The 18,967-nt window shown below is 38.2% G+C and overlaps 1 protein-coding gene across 1 annotated transcript; it reads right to left on the minus strand.

Annotated features, from left to right (window-relative positions):
- Positions 1–692: 692 nt before the first annotated feature.
- LOC121631959 (vesicular glutamate transporter 1-like) lies at positions 693–12,684 on the minus strand. The gene is made up of 13 exons (XM_041973067.1): positions 12,362–12,684; positions 6,900–7,152; positions 6,378–6,496; positions 6,171–6,285; positions 5,977–6,064; positions 5,760–5,846; positions 4,831–4,967; positions 4,363–4,512; positions 4,024–4,156; positions 3,291–3,401; positions 3,047–3,174; positions 2,557–2,626; positions 693–2,400 (listed from the first exon to the last, which is right to left on the minus strand). Exons 1-13 carry the CDS (start codon positions 12,421–12,423, stop codon positions 2,111–2,113), a joined length of 1,743 nt encoding a protein of 580 aa, XP_041829001.1. The 5' UTR covers positions 12,424–12,684; the 3' UTR covers positions 693–2,110.
- Between the last annotated feature and the right edge of the window lie 6,283 nt (positions 12,685–18,967).

The following is an 18,967-nucleotide window of genomic DNA, read 5'->3' on the forward strand; positions in this document are numbered from 1 at the left end:
TATTTCATTTCCTTATACTTTAAGTTAGTAATCAATATGCTGTCTGGAGAGGTGCATTAGGAGTAACATGAAACACTATCAGAGGATTTGAAGGCTACGGAGCCTGGTAAGTGACAGTTGGTTGAAAAAAGAGGAGAAAAAAAGAAAGCTGGAGGAAATCAATACACACGGATTGTTAAATTGTGCTCTATATTTTGCAGTCTATGCATGCAGATTCGTTATATGCGTAAAGGGTAATGCCTCCATAGTCTAGATGCTAAAAAAAAAGTAATAAAATTAGCCTACATTTTCACAAATAGAATAAAGGTTTCACAACTAAAAAATCTGTGATTTAATGAGTCTACACGCTGTGTCTAATGTGGTTTAGGATACATAATCTGTGGCATCACCCTTTGTACATATAGCATATCTGCACACACAGATTGCAAAATAGAGAGCACAGTTTATCAAACCATGCACACAGATTTCCTCCGCCTTTTTTATTTATTTATTTTTTCTACCTACTGGCACTTGCCGGGCTACTTCATGAGTGCCAGAACATAAAACAAGAAGGAGGGAAACATACTCTAGCTGTGATAATTCGTCTGTAGCAAGATAATTTAAAATCAATTATTTAACATTGCTGCCTATACATCATTATAACCAACAGTATCTACAAATAATGCACACAAAATCACACCTCTAGGTTTTATTAAACAGTATTCCACGTATACTTGATTTTTATACAGTTTTAGTGTACAATGAAAACAATAAATAAATCAATTAAAAATGACAGAAACAGTAAAAATTCAAACATTTAAAATTTATTCTATTAGTGAACTCCATTCCATGAAACATTACCATCCCATGACCTAAAACAGGGAGATTATTTTTATTCTAATCCCTCATCCTGTGTGCAATAAACATTTCAACATCTACTAACAAAACTAAAACTGACTGCTCATGTATGGGGAAATGTCTTTGTTTTATTGTAGCTCATTAGCTTTCTATTTTAAATTGTTCTTGGATTGGAATGGTTATAATAAATTAAAGCAAGCAGTTACAAAAGTCCACCTTTAAAAGAGCGCTTCACCACAGCCTCAGCTTGATGCTTTTGTGCTTTTACACTGCAGCAGAGTCACAGTGGTGACAGCTCCCGATGAACAGCTGTAGAGCAATAACAGTAAAGAAGCATGTTGCAGCTAAAGCATGTGGAACAAAATCTGGATGTTAGATTTTGGAGAAAAAAGTCTCAAAGAGGCTTGTTGGGCAAAAAGTGTCACTAAACTAAGATACTAGATCATAAATATGCTAACAGTTTGCTGCATATTGACATTTCTTCAAGTTCTATATGAGGCATATTTGATCCTCACTTTGTCAGCAGGCAGACAGGCCAAAGGTCAAGTGCTTAGTTCTTATTTTCTTCTAAACAGGAATCCATCTACTTCACAGAAAGCTGCATACAGTAATAATTGCAGATGTTCATCACTTCCTCAGTGAACAAGTAAACCAATACTACAGAACAAAATATTTTGTTGTATTGGCACAATGCTTTTTCTTGAATGTGTGCAGATTAAGGACAAAAATTAACACTGTGTTTAGGAGAACGTTTCTGTTTTAACTTTAGTGGAGGTGCTTACTTCTCTGCAGGATGCAGAAACTCCACATCTGAAAATCAACTAGCAATTCACCTAACGTGTGAGTGTGATAAGAATTTACTATCTTTAATTTTTCAGATATAAATGAGAGGCATACAAATTAATACCAAGTCTTGTCAGTTAATATAGAAATTTCTACAATCATTAAACATCAAAGAAAGCCACATCAGGCCTAAAGCACAGCCCTCCTCCAACAAAAATTGCAGGAAGGCTGGTTATTCCTAAAACACTCAAGGTACACAACTGCAATCACACACACACACATTTTACATTTACTAATGTCTTCATTTCCACTGTGCAGTCTCTTTGAAATCAGTTCAGTTGTGTTAATGCAGTCAGACCTGCTGAGAATTGTCCCGTCTCACACTCCTGATTCAATCCATGCTTTCAAAGTGCCATCAGGCTGAGATTCTGGACTGTTGGTAGACTGTTTGTGCCTCACTACAAGGCTGTGTGCAGAGGACCTGCAGGTTCTATGTTAACTCCCGTTCACCCTCCCCTCCATAAAGATAATTGTTGGTTCCAGCTGGTTGGACATACTCCTCAGTTTTGTCCCAGTCTGAGACCCAGCCTCCTCCTCCACCTCCACCTTCCCCATTGGGATCTGATGCTTGGTTCATGGCTCCATAACCCCCTCCACCACTTGTGCGATACAGCTCCTCTGTCTCATTTGCAAGCTCATCCTCATCCAGGATACCACATTTCTCGTCACTCAGGTCCTCCGGCTCGGCCCAGGGTTGTTTCTCTCCAGAGGCAAAGATACCTGCAAGCGCAAACACACAGATTCAATCAGAGGATCCGTCACATAATCCCATTTATCCCATGCTTTTCCATGCATTTATTGCATTGTCATCACACAGACTTCTGCAAAATACATGTTGTTGCTCTGGTTAGGTACAAAGAAAGAAAACATACACACCATAAAATATAACACCTCCATAGTGAACAAGTGAAGCAATGAGAAACACACCCTGCCACTCTTCTCGTGTCTGTCAAAAAGAGATGACAAGACATATAAGACATATATAAGCATGAAAACGTGCTTCCAATATCAATATTTATCAACCGTAGTCATAACACATTTGCAGGCTTGTACAGAGATTGTTTTATAAGTCAGACTTCTAAGGTAATGTCACTGCACTAATGTTAACTCATAAGTAATGGAAGAGCAAAAAAGAAAAAACTCTCAGAGGATGTAACACTTCTGCTGTAGCCTTAAATAATTTAAGACTGTTAGCATCTTCCGGACCAAACATGGTCATAAAAATAAAATGGATTTTCATATGATGCACTACCAGCAACAATGTATCTGTCCACATGTATGTAGACCTTTGAGTGTGCAATATCACATTTACTGTACAGACATTTGTGAAAATTAGGGAACATGGATATTCAAAATCAGCTCTCACCTTATGCTTGGTCATGGCACCAACTATAAGAGGGCACACCATACCAGACAGGGTGCCTACACCGTTGGAGATCCCCATGAGGATACTAGCGTATCGTGGTGCAATGTCCAGATGGTTGACATTGAAACCTAATGAGGAAAGAAAAACAGGATTAGCTTCTAAACGCTAAATTAATAATAGTTTCGTTTCTAAATATCCTAGATCTGTCAATAGAATTTATTTTTAGGAATACAATGTGTTTCACCTGAAATGGCAAAACCAGAGAAACCCACAGCCAGGACCAGAAATGTGATCGCAACACCTTTTGTATGAGAGAAGCCAACCACCAGCAGCAGGGTAGCTTCCATCCCAAACCCTGGAGGGGATGAGAAACAAACAAATATGTTTTAATGTTCTCTTTAATGTTTTTATAAAATGCAGATGACAGCAGTTATTTTTAAGATGGCAGTTGTTTCTAGATGATATGATATGAGAAACACACTCTATGCTTCACCATTTCCCTTTGATATCACTTTGTTTCTGTTCAAAAATAGCAGATAGATGCAGAGCTTCTGCATTGCATTCAGTCATCAACTGACTTATAAGAACATTTTCACACAACAGATCACATGCAGCTAATGCTGTTATTAGGTTTGCATGACTCAGTGGTCTACCAGAAGAGTGCAAACTTAAAAAAAAATTTAATTGTATTCATATAAAACCATGATATAATGATAATATATCCAGTTGAGAGAAAAAAGGCACCTTTTAAGTAAGAAATCTAACAAACTGCTAGACATGGTAAGAAACCCACATCGATCACATCTTAGATTAGTATTTAAAAATTCTTTCTTTTATGTATAAAATGCAAATTTAATAGGATTTTTAATATGTGCTAATCTGACCACAGGTTTGAAACAGAGCCTTTTTTTTGCAAACAACATGCATAAATGTCTGCATGTGTAACTTTGCTTATGTAATTTTATTTCTCATTTTACCTCCACAGTTCATAAGTTTCCTGACATTGGTGGTTGTCATGATGTGGTTGGTGCGTAAATAGTCAGCAAGTTGGCCACCAATTGGCACAATGATAGTCATAACCAGATGAGGAAGTGCAGAGACTATGCCGACCTAGAAAAATGAGAGGTAGAGAGAGAGAGAGAGAGAAAAGAAAGCATCTTAACATGCAAAATGTTTTCTGTAAGGCCTTCAGGGAAAGTCCATAATCACCATCAACTACCCTAACAACTGCTAACAACAATAGCAGTGCTTGTAATTCCACATGTGGAAACTACCTCCTTGTGTAATAGACTTCACCTACCTTTGGTTTTTATTACCTTGCTAATTTCAAATCCGAACACCTCCTCAAAGTATGCAGGCTGGCTGATGAGGAGCAAGTAGAAAGTCCAGCTTCTGCAGAAATTAGCCACAATGATGGCATAGACTGGCATGGAGGTGAAGAAGGATCTCCAGGGTGTGTTGAACTTCTACAAGACATAAAATGTGTTGCATATTTGAGTGATTTTGTTTTTAATTACTAAAACCTTTCAGTTGTTTGTCAGAATATATGATTAATTCATTATTCAATGGGTTTTACATGCTCTCATTGCCTCAAACTGTCATTTATATCTGACTCTGTATGCTTATGAATCACCTGTACACATAAATAGAAGTAGAAGATTACCACACTAATCACATGCACTTTCCAGGAATTGCAGGCCTAAATACTCTTTTACTGCAGCCAGTGAGACACGATTCAGTGCCTGTATTACATTATATCTGAGTCATTTGCTACCTGTACTAACCGTAACTGCCTGCTGGGATGAACTGCCAATGCTCTCCTCAATGTATGTCCTCTCCTCGTCAGTGATGGTGGGGTGGGCTGCTGGACTCTCATACGACACCAAGATCCAAAAGCAGTACCACATGACTCCAAAACTTCCTTGGGAAGATAAAAAATAAAAAGATAGCCATATTAAAATTGGAAGAAAGAAAAAAAACTATAAAAGGAAACATTATGAGTTATGGCAAAGTGCACACAGCAGTGTTTCAGTTAAATATGACCTAAAATATTGTCAGATTTTTATATATATTCAGATTCAACCATAAGACAAAATTTTGATGTTTGATTGTGCATTTTCTAGCAAGTAGTTGTGGTCTACTGGTTAAAGAGGTGAATTTGGAGCTGGAGAACCACTGTGGGCCCCTGAGCAAGCATCTCAACCCTGAAATATGGCAGCCCACTGCTCTCTAGTTAATCTGGAGATGAGTAAAATACAGAGGCTCATTTCCCAGTTTCGATGAATAAAGTAAATGAGTCTATAATTAAATAGGCACATTTTAGAAAAAGTTTATCTTTTTTTTCTTGTCCTGTTTAACATCTGCTATTCAGACTTGTACAAAATGTCTTCATGTTTTGGGTCATATTTATGCAGAATTCTAAAAGGTTTGCAAGCTTTCAAGTATGTGAACTGTATTTGAGAAGTTCTTTTGTGTGCTAGATTTGCCGGTCAGTTGCGGCTTTCCTGTTGTTGCAGTTTCAGGGTGTGTCAGCTTTGCTTTTGCCACTGTAATGTGTGTACTTACACCACCATCAGCATTTTGTCAGCCCATGTACAGATGTCAGCTCTTCACTACAAAGATAGTACACTATGGTCTGAAAATCTTGTTTCAATATTTTGAGATAGTCTCTGAATCTATGTTTTAGTCTGCTTCTAAGATAAAGATCTCTAACCATAAACATAGAAGACAGATGACCATCCTGAGTACTGGACTAGAATTCCAGCTAAAGGCATGGCAATCACAGCACCTGCATAAGAACCTAAAATGAGAGAAAAAATGGGGGGTTATGGGTGCAAATATGCAATATAATGTATAATGTCTAATACAAAGTTAATAAACTTCTATTGTTTTACGACAGTGAATAATAGATGCAGTGACTTTGAACTCACCACAAAAAGCTGTTGTGGCCAGCCGACTTCTTTCAAGAGGTGGTGCCCATTTTGCCCAAATGCCATGACAGGCTGGGTATGAAACCCCCTGCAAGACAGGTAAATTTAAACCAAAATTAAAGTCTAAAATACCATTTTTACACTAAAATTTTTCAAACTGCCTGTTTCCAGTAAACTAGGGGAGAGAAAATCACCTCCACAAGTCCTTGACATATCCTCACAATGATAACACAACCAAAGTGTAACCGTGCTGCTGAAGGGATGAGCATATTTAGGCAAGATGTGGCCACAATAGCAAAGCCAAACACTCTAGAAAAAAAAAGAAAACACAAAAGCAGATAAATGAGATTTGAAAACACTAGAATTCATTCATTGCTACAATGATTAGAAGATTAACGTACCTGTTTGCTGCAAACTTTTGGCAGATGAACCCTCCAGGAATTTGGGTTACTATGTATCCCCAGAAGAACGAGCCATGGATCATTCCCACTGTTTCTGGATCCCAGTCGAACTGTGCTTTCTGTTGGGACAGTAACTTAATATGATGAATCTACACCTTTTTGAACAATGCACAATGTAATATTATATCTAACCGATTATACATTTTAAACAGTTGGACGTTGGTATATTAAGAAGCAGATATAGAGAAGGGACAAAACAAAAGAAGTGGCTCAACACTGACACCTACTGGACAATCAACAGTACTCCTGCACATTTTCTGCTCATGTTAATATGAACTCTTGTGTTCAGATTAACTACCTTGTTTGACTTTTAGCATTGTCACTGACATAGCAAGGAGAGCTTGACATATACAAGACTGCATTTCATTCTGCAGCTTTAAGAATCTCAATAGTGTGGATCACTGGGACAGCTTACTGGTACTCCAGATGGGACTGAATCGTCAGTTATAAGATATCACTCACCACTATGACTTCCTTATTGTCTCTGAAGATGGTGTGGCTGTTAACCATGCTGACAATGGCCACACCCAAGTTACATCTGATACCAAAGGAGATGCAGAAACCTATACCAGAGAGGATGGCGATGATGTAGCGCCTGGGCAGGCCGAAGCATGTGCAGTCCACCACTGGCATCTCCTTTTCCTGCACCAGCTCCGGCCGGCCCTCAGCCGACAACTCAATGGTCTCACCATTTTCTTGTTTCTTCTCAAGGGCTCTGTGAAGGAGAGTTTGGAAGAAATGAGTCACTAAAAAGTGTCTTAGACAATAGGATTTAGTGTCAGTTCTGTTCACTAGGACTTATCCCCTATCACACATATACAGCCATGTGAAAACTAAGTACAGTACATTCTCTATGACATTTTACTTTCCACCTCTGGTTGGTATGAGGTGTTTGTGCTGATATGCTGTGTTTAGCTTTTACCAGACATCTTGCTGTGCTTTATGTGCAGAAATCTTCACTTTGGTCTTATCTGTCCAACAGACATTATTCCAGAAAACTTGTTTGTTTTTTTAGATCCAACTTCACAAACTGAAGCTTTGCCACCATGTTCTGTAAAGAACCGATTCCTCCTGCAACCCTCCCAAACCAGCCAGATGTGTTCATTGTTTTTTATAATAGTACAATGGGGAACTTAAACATTTAACATGATAATTGAGACTGTAGAGTCTGATATTTGTTTGACCTCAAGATTAACTTAGTGGGACCTCCACTCCCAGGAAGATTGGTAACTATTTCCTCTTGCTAATAATCTTTCTCCATGTTGAATAATGAACTCTAAATTGTTTGGAAATGTCCTTATAGTTCTTTCTAGATTGATGGGCAGCAGCATTTGTTATTCTAAGGTCATTACTGATGTCTTTCCTCCTAGGCATTTTATTAACACGCATTTGACTTAGTTCTTATCAAATGTTTAACAACACAATGCAATATGTCACATGTACTTTATCTGACTATGCATTTATTTATTTATTTATTTGTTTATTTATTTATTTATACATGACTTTTTTTTACTTAACTGTCTTTAAAGTAGATGCTACCTCTCTGCTGTGCTTCAGCTCTCATACCTGCAGAAGAGGCTATCATGGACATGTGGGCTGGTAACCACAACTAACTAAAGAAAACAGCCATCGTTAACACTGGTTAGAAGCTTCTGCAGCTTAGATTGCTTGTTTCACACATGTATTGCAGATTTTTGCTTCTTGTTATAGAAGAACAAGAAATAGCAAGAAGAATTTGGTATATGCTGCTTTGGTGTGACATTCAGGTCTACCATCACAGGGAAACTCCCACCTTAACCTTATTAAAACTGCTTTCAGCATAACAAATTTAAGACCTCCTCCCCCATCTGCACGCTGTTGTTCTTTCTGCTGAATAGGAAACAGCTTCATTTAACAGCTCATGTTTTGTTTAATCTTTTACTTGCACTGTCAGTTGTTGATTTTTTTTCTTCCAGAGGAATCAGTCAGTGAGCCTGAGCTTTCCAAACTCTTGCTGTTGCGGTGAAACCAGATCTTGCTCTGAAGGGCTTGCTGGCTGACAGCTTGGCTTGATAAAAGTGCTCCGATCTAGATGTTCAGACATTCTCAAACTGTGAATTTGACTGGTAACACCAGCACCTTAACAAGAAACAGTCAGTACAGGTGTCTGTTAGTCACCCTCCACTGGGACTTGCTGAAAAGAGTTTGACATATTCCTGTCTTCTTAGCTATTAATACATTGTGTTTTTTTCCCCCGACTTTCATCTCTTGACAGATTTAGCCAACAATGAATAAGACTATGAGTAAAAGACTACAGCAGCAGCCTTTACTTGCTGCATGGTGAGAAACCCTGAGAAACTGTGACCTCTGTCAGCCTTCTGTCTAACAAGCATCAAATATGTATCTAAGCACAGGAGACATGTATTAATCATGATGTGTGCAATGCTGAGTTCTCAGATCAGACTAGAAAACTACATATCCAGCTGATGGAGAACAGAGTCCCTTATGTCTAGCTACTTTGACTTTCATACAGAAGTGTAAATGTTAAAACATATCTTAGTAGTTTTGATCTGGTAAATATGATTATGGATACTCTGTGTTACACAGCTATTTATAACATATCAGATGAATAGAAATAATTTAAGACAAACAGCAGCTCCTCTGTGGAGAAACACTCCAAATAATATTGATTTTAAAAAAAAGAAGAAGCAAGCAAAAGCACTTTTTTAGATATTGTTTTAATGCAGTCAGTGTGTCTTTCTGCATCATTTTCTATATCACTGGTGAAGATAATGTAGTGAATCTCTGATTGTACCATTCCCTATAGTAAACTCTATTTGATATTTTGACAGAAGGGACTAGAGGTCTGTGTGACCCTCTACAAAAGTATAATAATGTCAATAGACTTTTTAGGATGCAGAAAGCACTTCTACATTGTTGCACATTAAAAAGAAGTTTGGTGCTTATTTAAAGTTTTTAAGAAAATAATCATTTTCATTTTTTTCTTGACTGCTACTGACTTTGGGATAAACAGATTTTATGACAGTTTTTATTAACATATTTGTTTTAATATGTGTCTTTTTTAAAGATACTTGTAAGTTATTAGATACTGAAAATCACAGAGGAGAACGGAGCACGAGACAAAGAAATCCTTTCCTAGTTTTACGTGCTAGATCTATTTTTGCGTTGACTAAAAATAAAATTAAAAAAGTGCATATTGTTTGAGTAATCAATAGCATTAAGACTTTTTAAGATTAAGATTTTTTTGTGTGTTTATATATCTGAACTATGGCTATTTTGTTAGCCATTAGAAAAACATTTTATCACCCTGTCAAATCACAAATAAATCTATACACAAATCTTTACGTTTGCAGATGGTTGCTAAATGAGACATGTTCCTGCAAACAAACTAGCCTTTAGGGTTATTTATATTAAATTTCCAGCAGTAAGCAGGTTGGGAAATAACAGCTACACTATTGCTCTTTCAGTAACTCCAAGCCTGCTTACACTGGATTCAAACAATCTTCAACAGTAATCAAGTATTAATGATTTTCACTGTTAAATTATTAATAGACTATCTCTGGCTCCCTTGGACTATTTTTGTCTGGGTGGGCCTCTCTTCATCTTTCCTGTCTCCACCTCATCTTTACTTTGCCTTTGCATACCATGCAATGAACAGCCTCACACACAATTCACAACATTTACTCCTTTTCAACAGAAATATCCTACCCAGTCCCCAGACCACGTCCATGTGGAATTTTCTTTTTTATGTTAAATATTTCTAAGCACACCAGATCTGTTGCACTGACTTTTCATGACTAACCCTGTGTAGTAGAAAATCCGTTGTAATCCCTAAAAGCTACCTGACCTTCTCTCACTTGCCACACCCTGAGGTAATAACCTAATCAAAGCAATTCTGCAGAACAGTGCAGCTCATCTGGAAACAAGCATCTTTTGGGGGGAAGGTTCTTGATGATTGCGCTGCTCAGAAAATACACCTGTTTTTTTTCTCCAGGAATCTCTTGGTTCATATGTCAAGGACAAATGTCAGAGCAGTTCAGCTGAGTGGTTCAGAGTTGGTTTAGCAGCTTTGAATCATTGATTGGATAAGAGAGAGTCAAATAACTGCTGCAGATTATTTTAAAGGATGAAAGGACATTAGGAAGAAAGACATTCTGATCTGAGTCCAGCAGCACTAAATTTAACACCATTACAAGCACACTGAAAGCACAAAATGTGCCAGATTTGTGATGTGAAAATATTGTTCTTGGGAGGATTTGAATCAAACATGACAAGGTGTTATTTTCTAATAATAATCTATTGACATGCTAGTTATGGCATAAACAGTGTACATTTAATTACAAATCAGCTGTTCATTCAGGTATAAGGTTGAATTACATGCCTGCAAACAAGTAATGCGTAAACTATTTGACATGATGGATAAATTGAGGCAGTCTGTTTGATTTACATTAATAAAATAATGCTCTGTTGTCTTTTCCTGGTTATTAAAATCAAGATATCAGAGAACAGCTGGCTGTTGGGTCACTAATTTTCTTTGGAAGTTCAGCGCAGGTCTGAACAGAAAACTGAGACATTTCCAGTCGATGCATTCAGCTTCCTGTCAGCCTTTCTGTGCGCCCCTGGGGACGTTGCGTGAAGATATCAGGACCGGAGAACTGGCCGGTGCGCGTTACGCACAGCAGCAAGACGAGCACATGCATGCACGTGCGCTCAGCGGAAATGACAGCTTACTGCTGCTGGCTTTCAGTCGTAGGTCGAATGGCCTAATCCTGGTTGCTAGATGCCCTATGGCGGGGGTGGTAGTGGTGGGGAGGGACATGATGACGAGTTACAGGACTGCTTAGGAGGAGAAGAGGTGGCCCAGGTGTACGGCCTGCAGGGATTTACTCGGGCCGACAGCTTGGAAGAGGAGAGGCTATTTCTGGAGAGGATTTAAGTGTTTAGACGCAGCATCAAATCCCGAGAGAGAAAGGGGAGTCCATCAATACCTCCTTGCTTTCAGATCACTGGATGTTCTCCAGACTGTAACTTCAGCACTCTCATAATTTCTGTAGCGTGCTGCAAATTTCATAACTCACTACTAACAAGAATAGCTGTGGTGCAAGTAGAGTTTCCCAAAAAGTCCCATGTGACAGTTTTTTAGTGACTATAGATTAATCATATTTAAATTAGTTGATCTTAAATAATTAATTGCGAAAATGTACAAAATATTATGTCAGTAAAAAAATCTGGCGTCTTCTGGAGTCAGTGTCAGTTTTCTCAAGGTTACTGTTCAGGACTGGCAGGTGTGACAGGCCTTTTCAGGCCTTCTTCACACTAAACATACACTTACTCATTAAATGTCTTCCGTTTTATCTTAACCAGAATATTACTGTCAATATCTTCAATTATAAAACTCAAAATAACTGTCACAAGGCTTCTGTAATTTGATATTGTGACAGCACAGCAAAAAAGGCTTGGAAGAAATCGATCTAGTTATTGATCACACGCTTCATCTGACACCGAAAGAACAGTTTGGGTCTAAAATAAAACTACGTTCTTTGCTCTCAGGAAGCAAATGAGGATCATTTAACGTAGCACCGAGCCCACAGAAGAATTCAGAGATTATTTGTAGGTTTCAAAGATTTTGTGCGTTTACAAATCTTGTAACGTATGTTATTAGATGCCTCCAATACCCCAGGAAATAACTGATAGTTTGCCTTTCTTATGTGATAGAGACAGATGTGTCAGATTATCCCGGCGCTTGGACACCTTGATCTTCTCATCTGCTCTTATCTCCTCACGACAATGAGTCAGTTTCATGTTTCAGCAGAAGTAACTTTTTTTCAGATGTATTACTAAAAATAAGCTTTTTCTTTATAACATCAAAAAGTAGCAGAAAGCCGTTTCCTGGCCGCACTTAATCCAACATAAATTTTACATACCCGTATATTTTCCCGAGAGTCTTGGCTGCTACAGCCTTAAACCTGTCTGGCCGGATCTCCATCCTCACGTCTCCAGGACCGGAACAATGTGCAGTGTTTGTGCGCCCCTGTCTGCGCGCACAGCCGTTTCCTCTGCTTCTTTCTTCTCACTCACATAAAAACTGATTTTACTTGGTCATCAGCGTCCTTAACCCACCTACTGTCCTGAGATGGTTGTCCTGAGATTTTTTTTTTTTAACTTTAACTTCCTATAATAGACCGAACAAACATTTTCAGTCTCAGTTTGCTAGAATCCTTGTGGTCCAAACGAACTTCTTTTATACTCTTTGGTGTCCGTGCGGGTTCAGAACGTCCCGTGGGCAACTTTCGACAGGATTCATGGTCAAACGGTGTCTCTGACCATGGTCCTGAAAACAGATTACTGCTGCCTGCGCACTAATCTCTCCAAGTGTGTGTAGTGAGTGGAAGGTAGCATGTCACTTCCTTCCACGCAGACCGGCTTTTTAAGCACCGACTGTTCAAGCAACGGCTATTTTTGGAGCACACAAGCCTTGAATGGAGTGAGTTAGAGTAAACACAGTCCGATCGAAGCATATTAACAGAGCTCCAGGGAATTTGTAAGGCAAAATTGGCAGACTGCCCCACCGGACGCTGGGGTGAAAGTGGAGTTATTTGCGTTTTTAAAAAATGTCTCTAGATTCCTTCAAAATGAGCTATAAGAGTGAAGTAGTCGGTTGAGTATTGTTAAAATAAACTTTAGAGGAGGAAAAATAAAGAAGAAAAGTGGATTTCGTGGAGAGAAAGGTCCAAGTTTCAGATTTTGTGGATCTACTTTGTTGTGCGTTGATTTTCTGTGCGTCACACCAAGAGCGAAAAACTGCTGCATAAAAAATTGTGCAATGCCAGTTCCAATGACCATCATCTGATGGGGCAGAGTAGTGATGTAGTGATGCTTTGCTTTTTTCTTTTTTCTTTCTCTCTGTCTTTTTTCTTTCTGCCTCTCTACAGAAATTAGAGTTACAACCAGCCAAATTACCCCTATGCCGTTTGTCTCCCACAAATTCCTATAAATTTCAAAACCATGGAAAAAGTCAACGTCACATATTGAGCAACATTTGAAAATTTGTCTATAATCATTAAAAGCCTTTGGGGTTAAAGAGAGAGAGAGAGAGAGAGACGAAAGCAAAGTTATTATCGAAGTTATTTAACTTGTTCATAGATATTTTGCTCTGCATAACTTTGGTTTGCTTTGCACTAGTGTCCTTGTAATGCCAAAACTCAAGTTATACACAGGACATTTTTATTTTATGAAACATGTCTAAGATTATTTTTAAAAATCTATTTTCTTTATAAAAAATAACTTGCTTCTTTATGGCTGGGAACACTATAACATGCACACATCCTAATAGTCAAATTTCATCACAGGCATTATAAAACATAAAGCTCAACTACGGTATCGGCCCCTCAATTTTATGAAAACAAAATTATATATTATCCCAACACTAGCCAGACCATGAGAAATAATGTAGCCCAAACTTCCTAGCCTTTCAGTATCACATATAGGTAAAAATACATATAATTTGTTCGCCTACACATCAGTTTAGCCATATTGATGTTTTTACATTTTTGTTTGTTTTTTTTTCCAAAGAATCTAACGATTAAGAAAATCCATGAGCAAGAAACTACATGCAACTGTAATAACAAACAGACACCATACTGCATGGCTTCATTAAAACTACTTACAAAGTTCCAAACTGACATATTTTAGTCTGCCTGCTGTCAGAAATGGAAAAATCCTGTGTTTACGGTAGAATATCTTGCAGAGAGAGAATTGCTGCATTTCTCAGTATTGGACCTGAAAATGTAGGTATCACTTTAGAGGCTCTAGATCAGAAATACATCACAGACACCAGAAGATATTTATTTTATCACTGGACATGTTTTTTGTTCTGAAAGTGGTAAAAGTTCTGGTTTATTCTGATATCTGACAGACATTAAACACAAGTGACTACAGTTTATGCATGTGGTGATGTAGAAGTAAATCTTTAGAGTAGATGTGGTGGTTAGGGAGCCAGTAAATGACAGATGAGGATGAGATTACAGCAGAAACGTAGCAAAGTTTCAAAGAGTAGTGGGATATGTATACACGGACACTGGAAAACGCATTTAACAGTGAACAGCTACTTGTTCTTTTAGAAGCCATCTCTAATGAAACATCCAATATCAGATGCAGCTCTTCTCCAGGTCCTGAGCCGATATGGTTCTCAGAGAGGGAGAGGAGAGGAAAATGGGAGGGAAGGGCATGGCAGAAGGAAGAGGAGACAGACTTGGGGGGACAGAAATGATAGATGGAGCATCTGAGAGAGAGCCATAACTAGCTTTTTTTACATCCATTGAACTGGAGGCAGCAGAAGTGTGGAAAAACACAGGAGCAGGGTCTTTGCAGTCAGAGGTTACATCTGCAGAGAGATGTCAGGAAGTTCAGCCTAAAACGTTGTACTTAATAGCAGAAAATGAAATGTTTGGTCATGTTTATGTATTTAATGCATTCTGATTGATCATTCTTTAGCCTACCAACCTAGTGCGCTTTCATTAATAAACAAAAAACAAAACAAATAAAATAAATAAACATTGCCTTTACAATGTTTTTTACAATAATAAACAAATGAAAATTAACATTTACTGCAGAAGTAGTAGCATTTAAATGATCATTTCCCCAAATGTTTTTAAATGCAATCTTTAAAAAGTCTGTAAGTCAGTAACATTTAAGTACTACCTGGGTCATTGTTAAGCTGAGTGTGCAGGTACTGGTGTTTGGTGTAGAACTTGCTGTAGATGCAGTACACTGCAGCCATCAGAGTGAAGGTCCCAAAGGATGCAGCGATGAACAGACCTATTTTAGCGTTATCTTTGTCTACATGAGCATCTGTGCAGGCATGACACACACAATAAAAACCGTCAGAGAAGAGGTGTTCAAAAGGGGACGAATGAAAGTCCAAATTAAATTTGAGCAAATGTACAGTGGCTAAAGTTACCAATGTCAACACCCAGTCTTCATAGGAAACACTACCTGTCTGATATGAACAATGTGTAGGACTGATTCAAACGTTTGCAGCTTAATATTGGTTCATTAAACAAGACTCACACGTCTGTTTGGTATTTAAATGTGTGGTTTCTTCTTTTTGGAGAAGGTCTCGTATTTGTTGAGGAGGAGGAGGAGGAGGAGGAGGAGGTGCTGCTGGGGCCTGATGGGCTCTGATCCTCTGCTCAGACTGCAGAGTGCTCTGAGAGCTGCTCAGTGGGAGTATCAGCAGGAGACACAGAGCTGCCCGGCCAGCCATGAGAATCATCCACTGAAATAAGGTGTAAAAAAAAAAATCACACCTATTAAAAAATTAAGCTTATGGTTTATTAATATATGTTTCTCTTCTTTTCAAAGTCTACTTCCACATGACCTTTAAGAAACATGCTGTGCTCTCTGAAAATACCTTTGTGTTTATTTGTACTCATAATAATAGTTCAGCTGTTTTCCATACGATGTTGTCATAATTTCCTAGTTTAGCATAACAAACCTCCCATGCTCCTAAAGAGGTCCCTTATTCCTCAAATAAGCTCTCTACTTTACACACTTACAGAGCAAAACTGCAACATTTTAAACAGATTAGCTGTGTTTACCTGTTTAGAGCGAAGACGTCGTTGTTCAGCCTGCCGGGTGTTGTCCTCTCTGCCTCTCTGACTGACTGAAATTAGACTGCATCCAAGACAACTGAACTCCCTTGACAGACAATTATTTCTAAGGGGACACCTGCGAGTTGTCCTCCACGTAAGCGCCTACATGTAGACTGTGGTTTACAAATCCTGTGTTTACTTACTACTACTTCACAAAGATGTTTTTAAAATGAAGATTTATCGGCTTTCCTTCAACACATTCTGCACTGGAGTAATGATTTATGAGCTTTTATCATTTATAAATGTTGATTGAAGACAATAATAGAAAAATGTATAGGCTACCATCAGTTTTAAAACATATTAAAATAAAGGTGTGATATGAGAAAGAAGGCTCTGAAACATGATAAATACTCTGACATGAGTGCAACAGAGCTCCCTACTGACACGCAAATGTACTGCTTCACTCTCATTCAGTCCATTTAATTCGATGTCCAAACAGCTGTTGTGATGAAGCTGTGGGATGAAGATACCGCCAGTGAAATGTGACATTCATTCATTCCTCTAATCACTCATCTCCTAATATAGAGTCTGCTTATAATTATAATTATAAACTGTATATTAAATGTTTATTTAAGATGCATTGTTAATTGATTAGAATTCACTTTGCTCTTTATTCTTCAGTATCAGTACTGTCTAGACGTGGAAATCTACTGGTTCAATGCTTATTACCTGTACAGTCTGATATTTGAACCTGGTATGAAACACTTTCTAGTAACAGCAAGGTGTGTTTTCCATTCCCATACTCTGCATGGCCCTGCAGGGGCGCTCCAATTCTTCAAGGACTGAAAGATATCACAGTGCAGCTATAAAATACTTAGGCTGATCGCTGTATATACAGAGCAAAATTGTTTTGAGCAAACACCACCCCTATTTTAAACAAAAGCTACAGGTCAGCACAGGTCTGGATAGCCTTGAGGTTCACATTTTAGGCCACCTGCACTGGTTCTGCAAATCTGAGCAGCCAGAAGACACAATGAGGCATACTGACATCTGCCTCTGGTCTTTCAGAGAAAGACAGATTCTGATACTGACCTGTACCTACGCCGGTAGGAAGACAAATCTTTAGACTGAATCCAGATATGTAAGTTGGCCCAAGTCTTAATATGCTTTGGTTTTTCCAGGGAGATTATACTGATGATGTGCAGCAGGACACAGCAGGTAATGGAAGTTTATTTTGGTTGAGAATATGAGAGCAGAAATATTCTGTAAGGCAAGGCAAGGCAGTTTATTTATATAGCACATTTCATGTACAAGACAATTCAAAGTGCTTTACATAAAACAAAGATATTACAGATATTTAGAATAGTGAAAGGCATCAACTCATAATCAACACATAATCACAATAAAATAATAAATTACATTAAAATGATTAAAAGCAAGATAAGTTAAAAAAAAAAAGTTACCGTGCAGATTTCATGCATAGGCACATGAAAAAAGAAATGTTTTTAACCTGGATTTAAAAATGTCTACATTTGGGGAAAGTTTAATCTCCACTGGCAGTTTGTTCCATTTGTTTGCAGCATAACAGCTAAATGCTGCTTCTCCATGTTTAGTCTGGACTCTGGCCTGGACTAGTTGACCAGAGTCTTTGGACCTAAGAGCTCTGCTAGGTTTATATTCTCTGAACATATCACAGATGTATTCTGGGCCTAAACCATTCTGGGATTTGTAAACAAGCAGAAGGGTTTTAAAATCTATTCTGTGACTGACTGGAAGCCAGTGTAAAGATTTCAAAACTGGTGTGATGTACACCGACCAGCAGCTCTGGGCTTTTACGTAAGTGATACAACCAACTAATGCTCCAATGCAAGGCCAAAAAACTGGCTTTCATAGTAAATGTGTGCAAATCAATAATCAACATTTAGATGTAAAATGTGTGAAGCAGCAATTATCTGAGCTCTATATAACTGACAATCATCTTACTGATGACATCCACTGTTTATTTACAGCTCTGAAAAAGGAATTTGTCTGCATACATCCATCATGGTCAGCTTTGTTCTTTATATTAAGCGCTTTCTCTCACTTATCTAGACCATTTAAAAATGGATCCTGTAACTTTTATTTCTCAGGTATATTTGCAAGGGTTTGAACATGTAAGAAAAGTTTGAGAAAATAACCAAAAAATGACTAAATAGCACAAAAGATCAATGAAAACTTGTTTTTATTGAAAGTGGCAACACATCTCAGAAACTGTACATCACATCTTCTCTAAAAAAAATATTACTATACACACACACACATATATCAGCATTTCTCAAAGTGTGGTCCCCGGACCGGTCTGCCACATGAACAACACTATAAAAAAAAGTTTGGAAGCCTCTCAGACTTTGTGACACCAAAACCATCTTACATCCAAATTAACTATGGATCAGTGGCTTAGGAAAGATCACTTAAAAGAAAACCAAATGAAACATCTGATACAGCAGGAAAGGTACAACAGCTTGATGCAAATCCCAGTAGCTCTGCTATGCCTGCTGGAATTTTTAAAAGAAAATGTGACGAAACTGGAGAAGGAGGCCCCAGTTTTTTGCACTTGGGGAAAATGCAAAAGCTACACAGGCTTCATACAAGGTGTCCATCTTGATCGCCAAAGCAGGAAACTTAATAGGTGAGAATTTAGTTAAACCAACTGCAAAGGTCATGGCCAATACATTCGTTGGGGAAAAAGCCTGTGACAACATTAAAAATCAGTTCCAAGCTCTCATGAGAGAGGTGGATGTTACATGAGATGGGACACTGAAGACAACTTTCATGGAGGAAGGTTTAACTGACTTTTGGCTCTGACCTCAACATCCTGAGCTGACTGACACTTCTCTGAAACTGTTGATGCCGTTTCCTTCCACTTCCAACTGTGAAGCTGGATTTTCTGCACTTTTT

The sequence above is a fragment of the Melanotaenia boesemani genome, chromosome 21 (assembly GCF_017639745.1).
Source record: "Melanotaenia boesemani isolate fMelBoe1 chromosome 21, fMelBoe1.pri, whole genome shotgun sequence".
NCBI classification, from domain to species: domain Eukaryota; kingdom Metazoa; phylum Chordata; class Actinopteri; order Atheriniformes; family Melanotaeniidae; genus Melanotaenia; species Melanotaenia boesemani.

Coding starts and splice junctions, on each gene's coding strand:
- LOC121631959 (XM_041973067.1), bottom strand. CDS start 12,423: ATGGAGATCCGGCCAGACAGGTTTAAGGCTGTAGCAGCCAAGACTCTC. Junction 4,513..4,830: donor CATCCCAGCAGGCAGTTACG/GTTAGTACAGGT, acceptor TATGTCTTGTAG/AAGTTCAACACACCCTGGAG. Junction 3,175..3,290: donor CTCTGGTTTTGCCATTTCAG/GTGAAACACATT, acceptor TTTCCTCATTAG/GTTTCAATGTCAACCATCTG.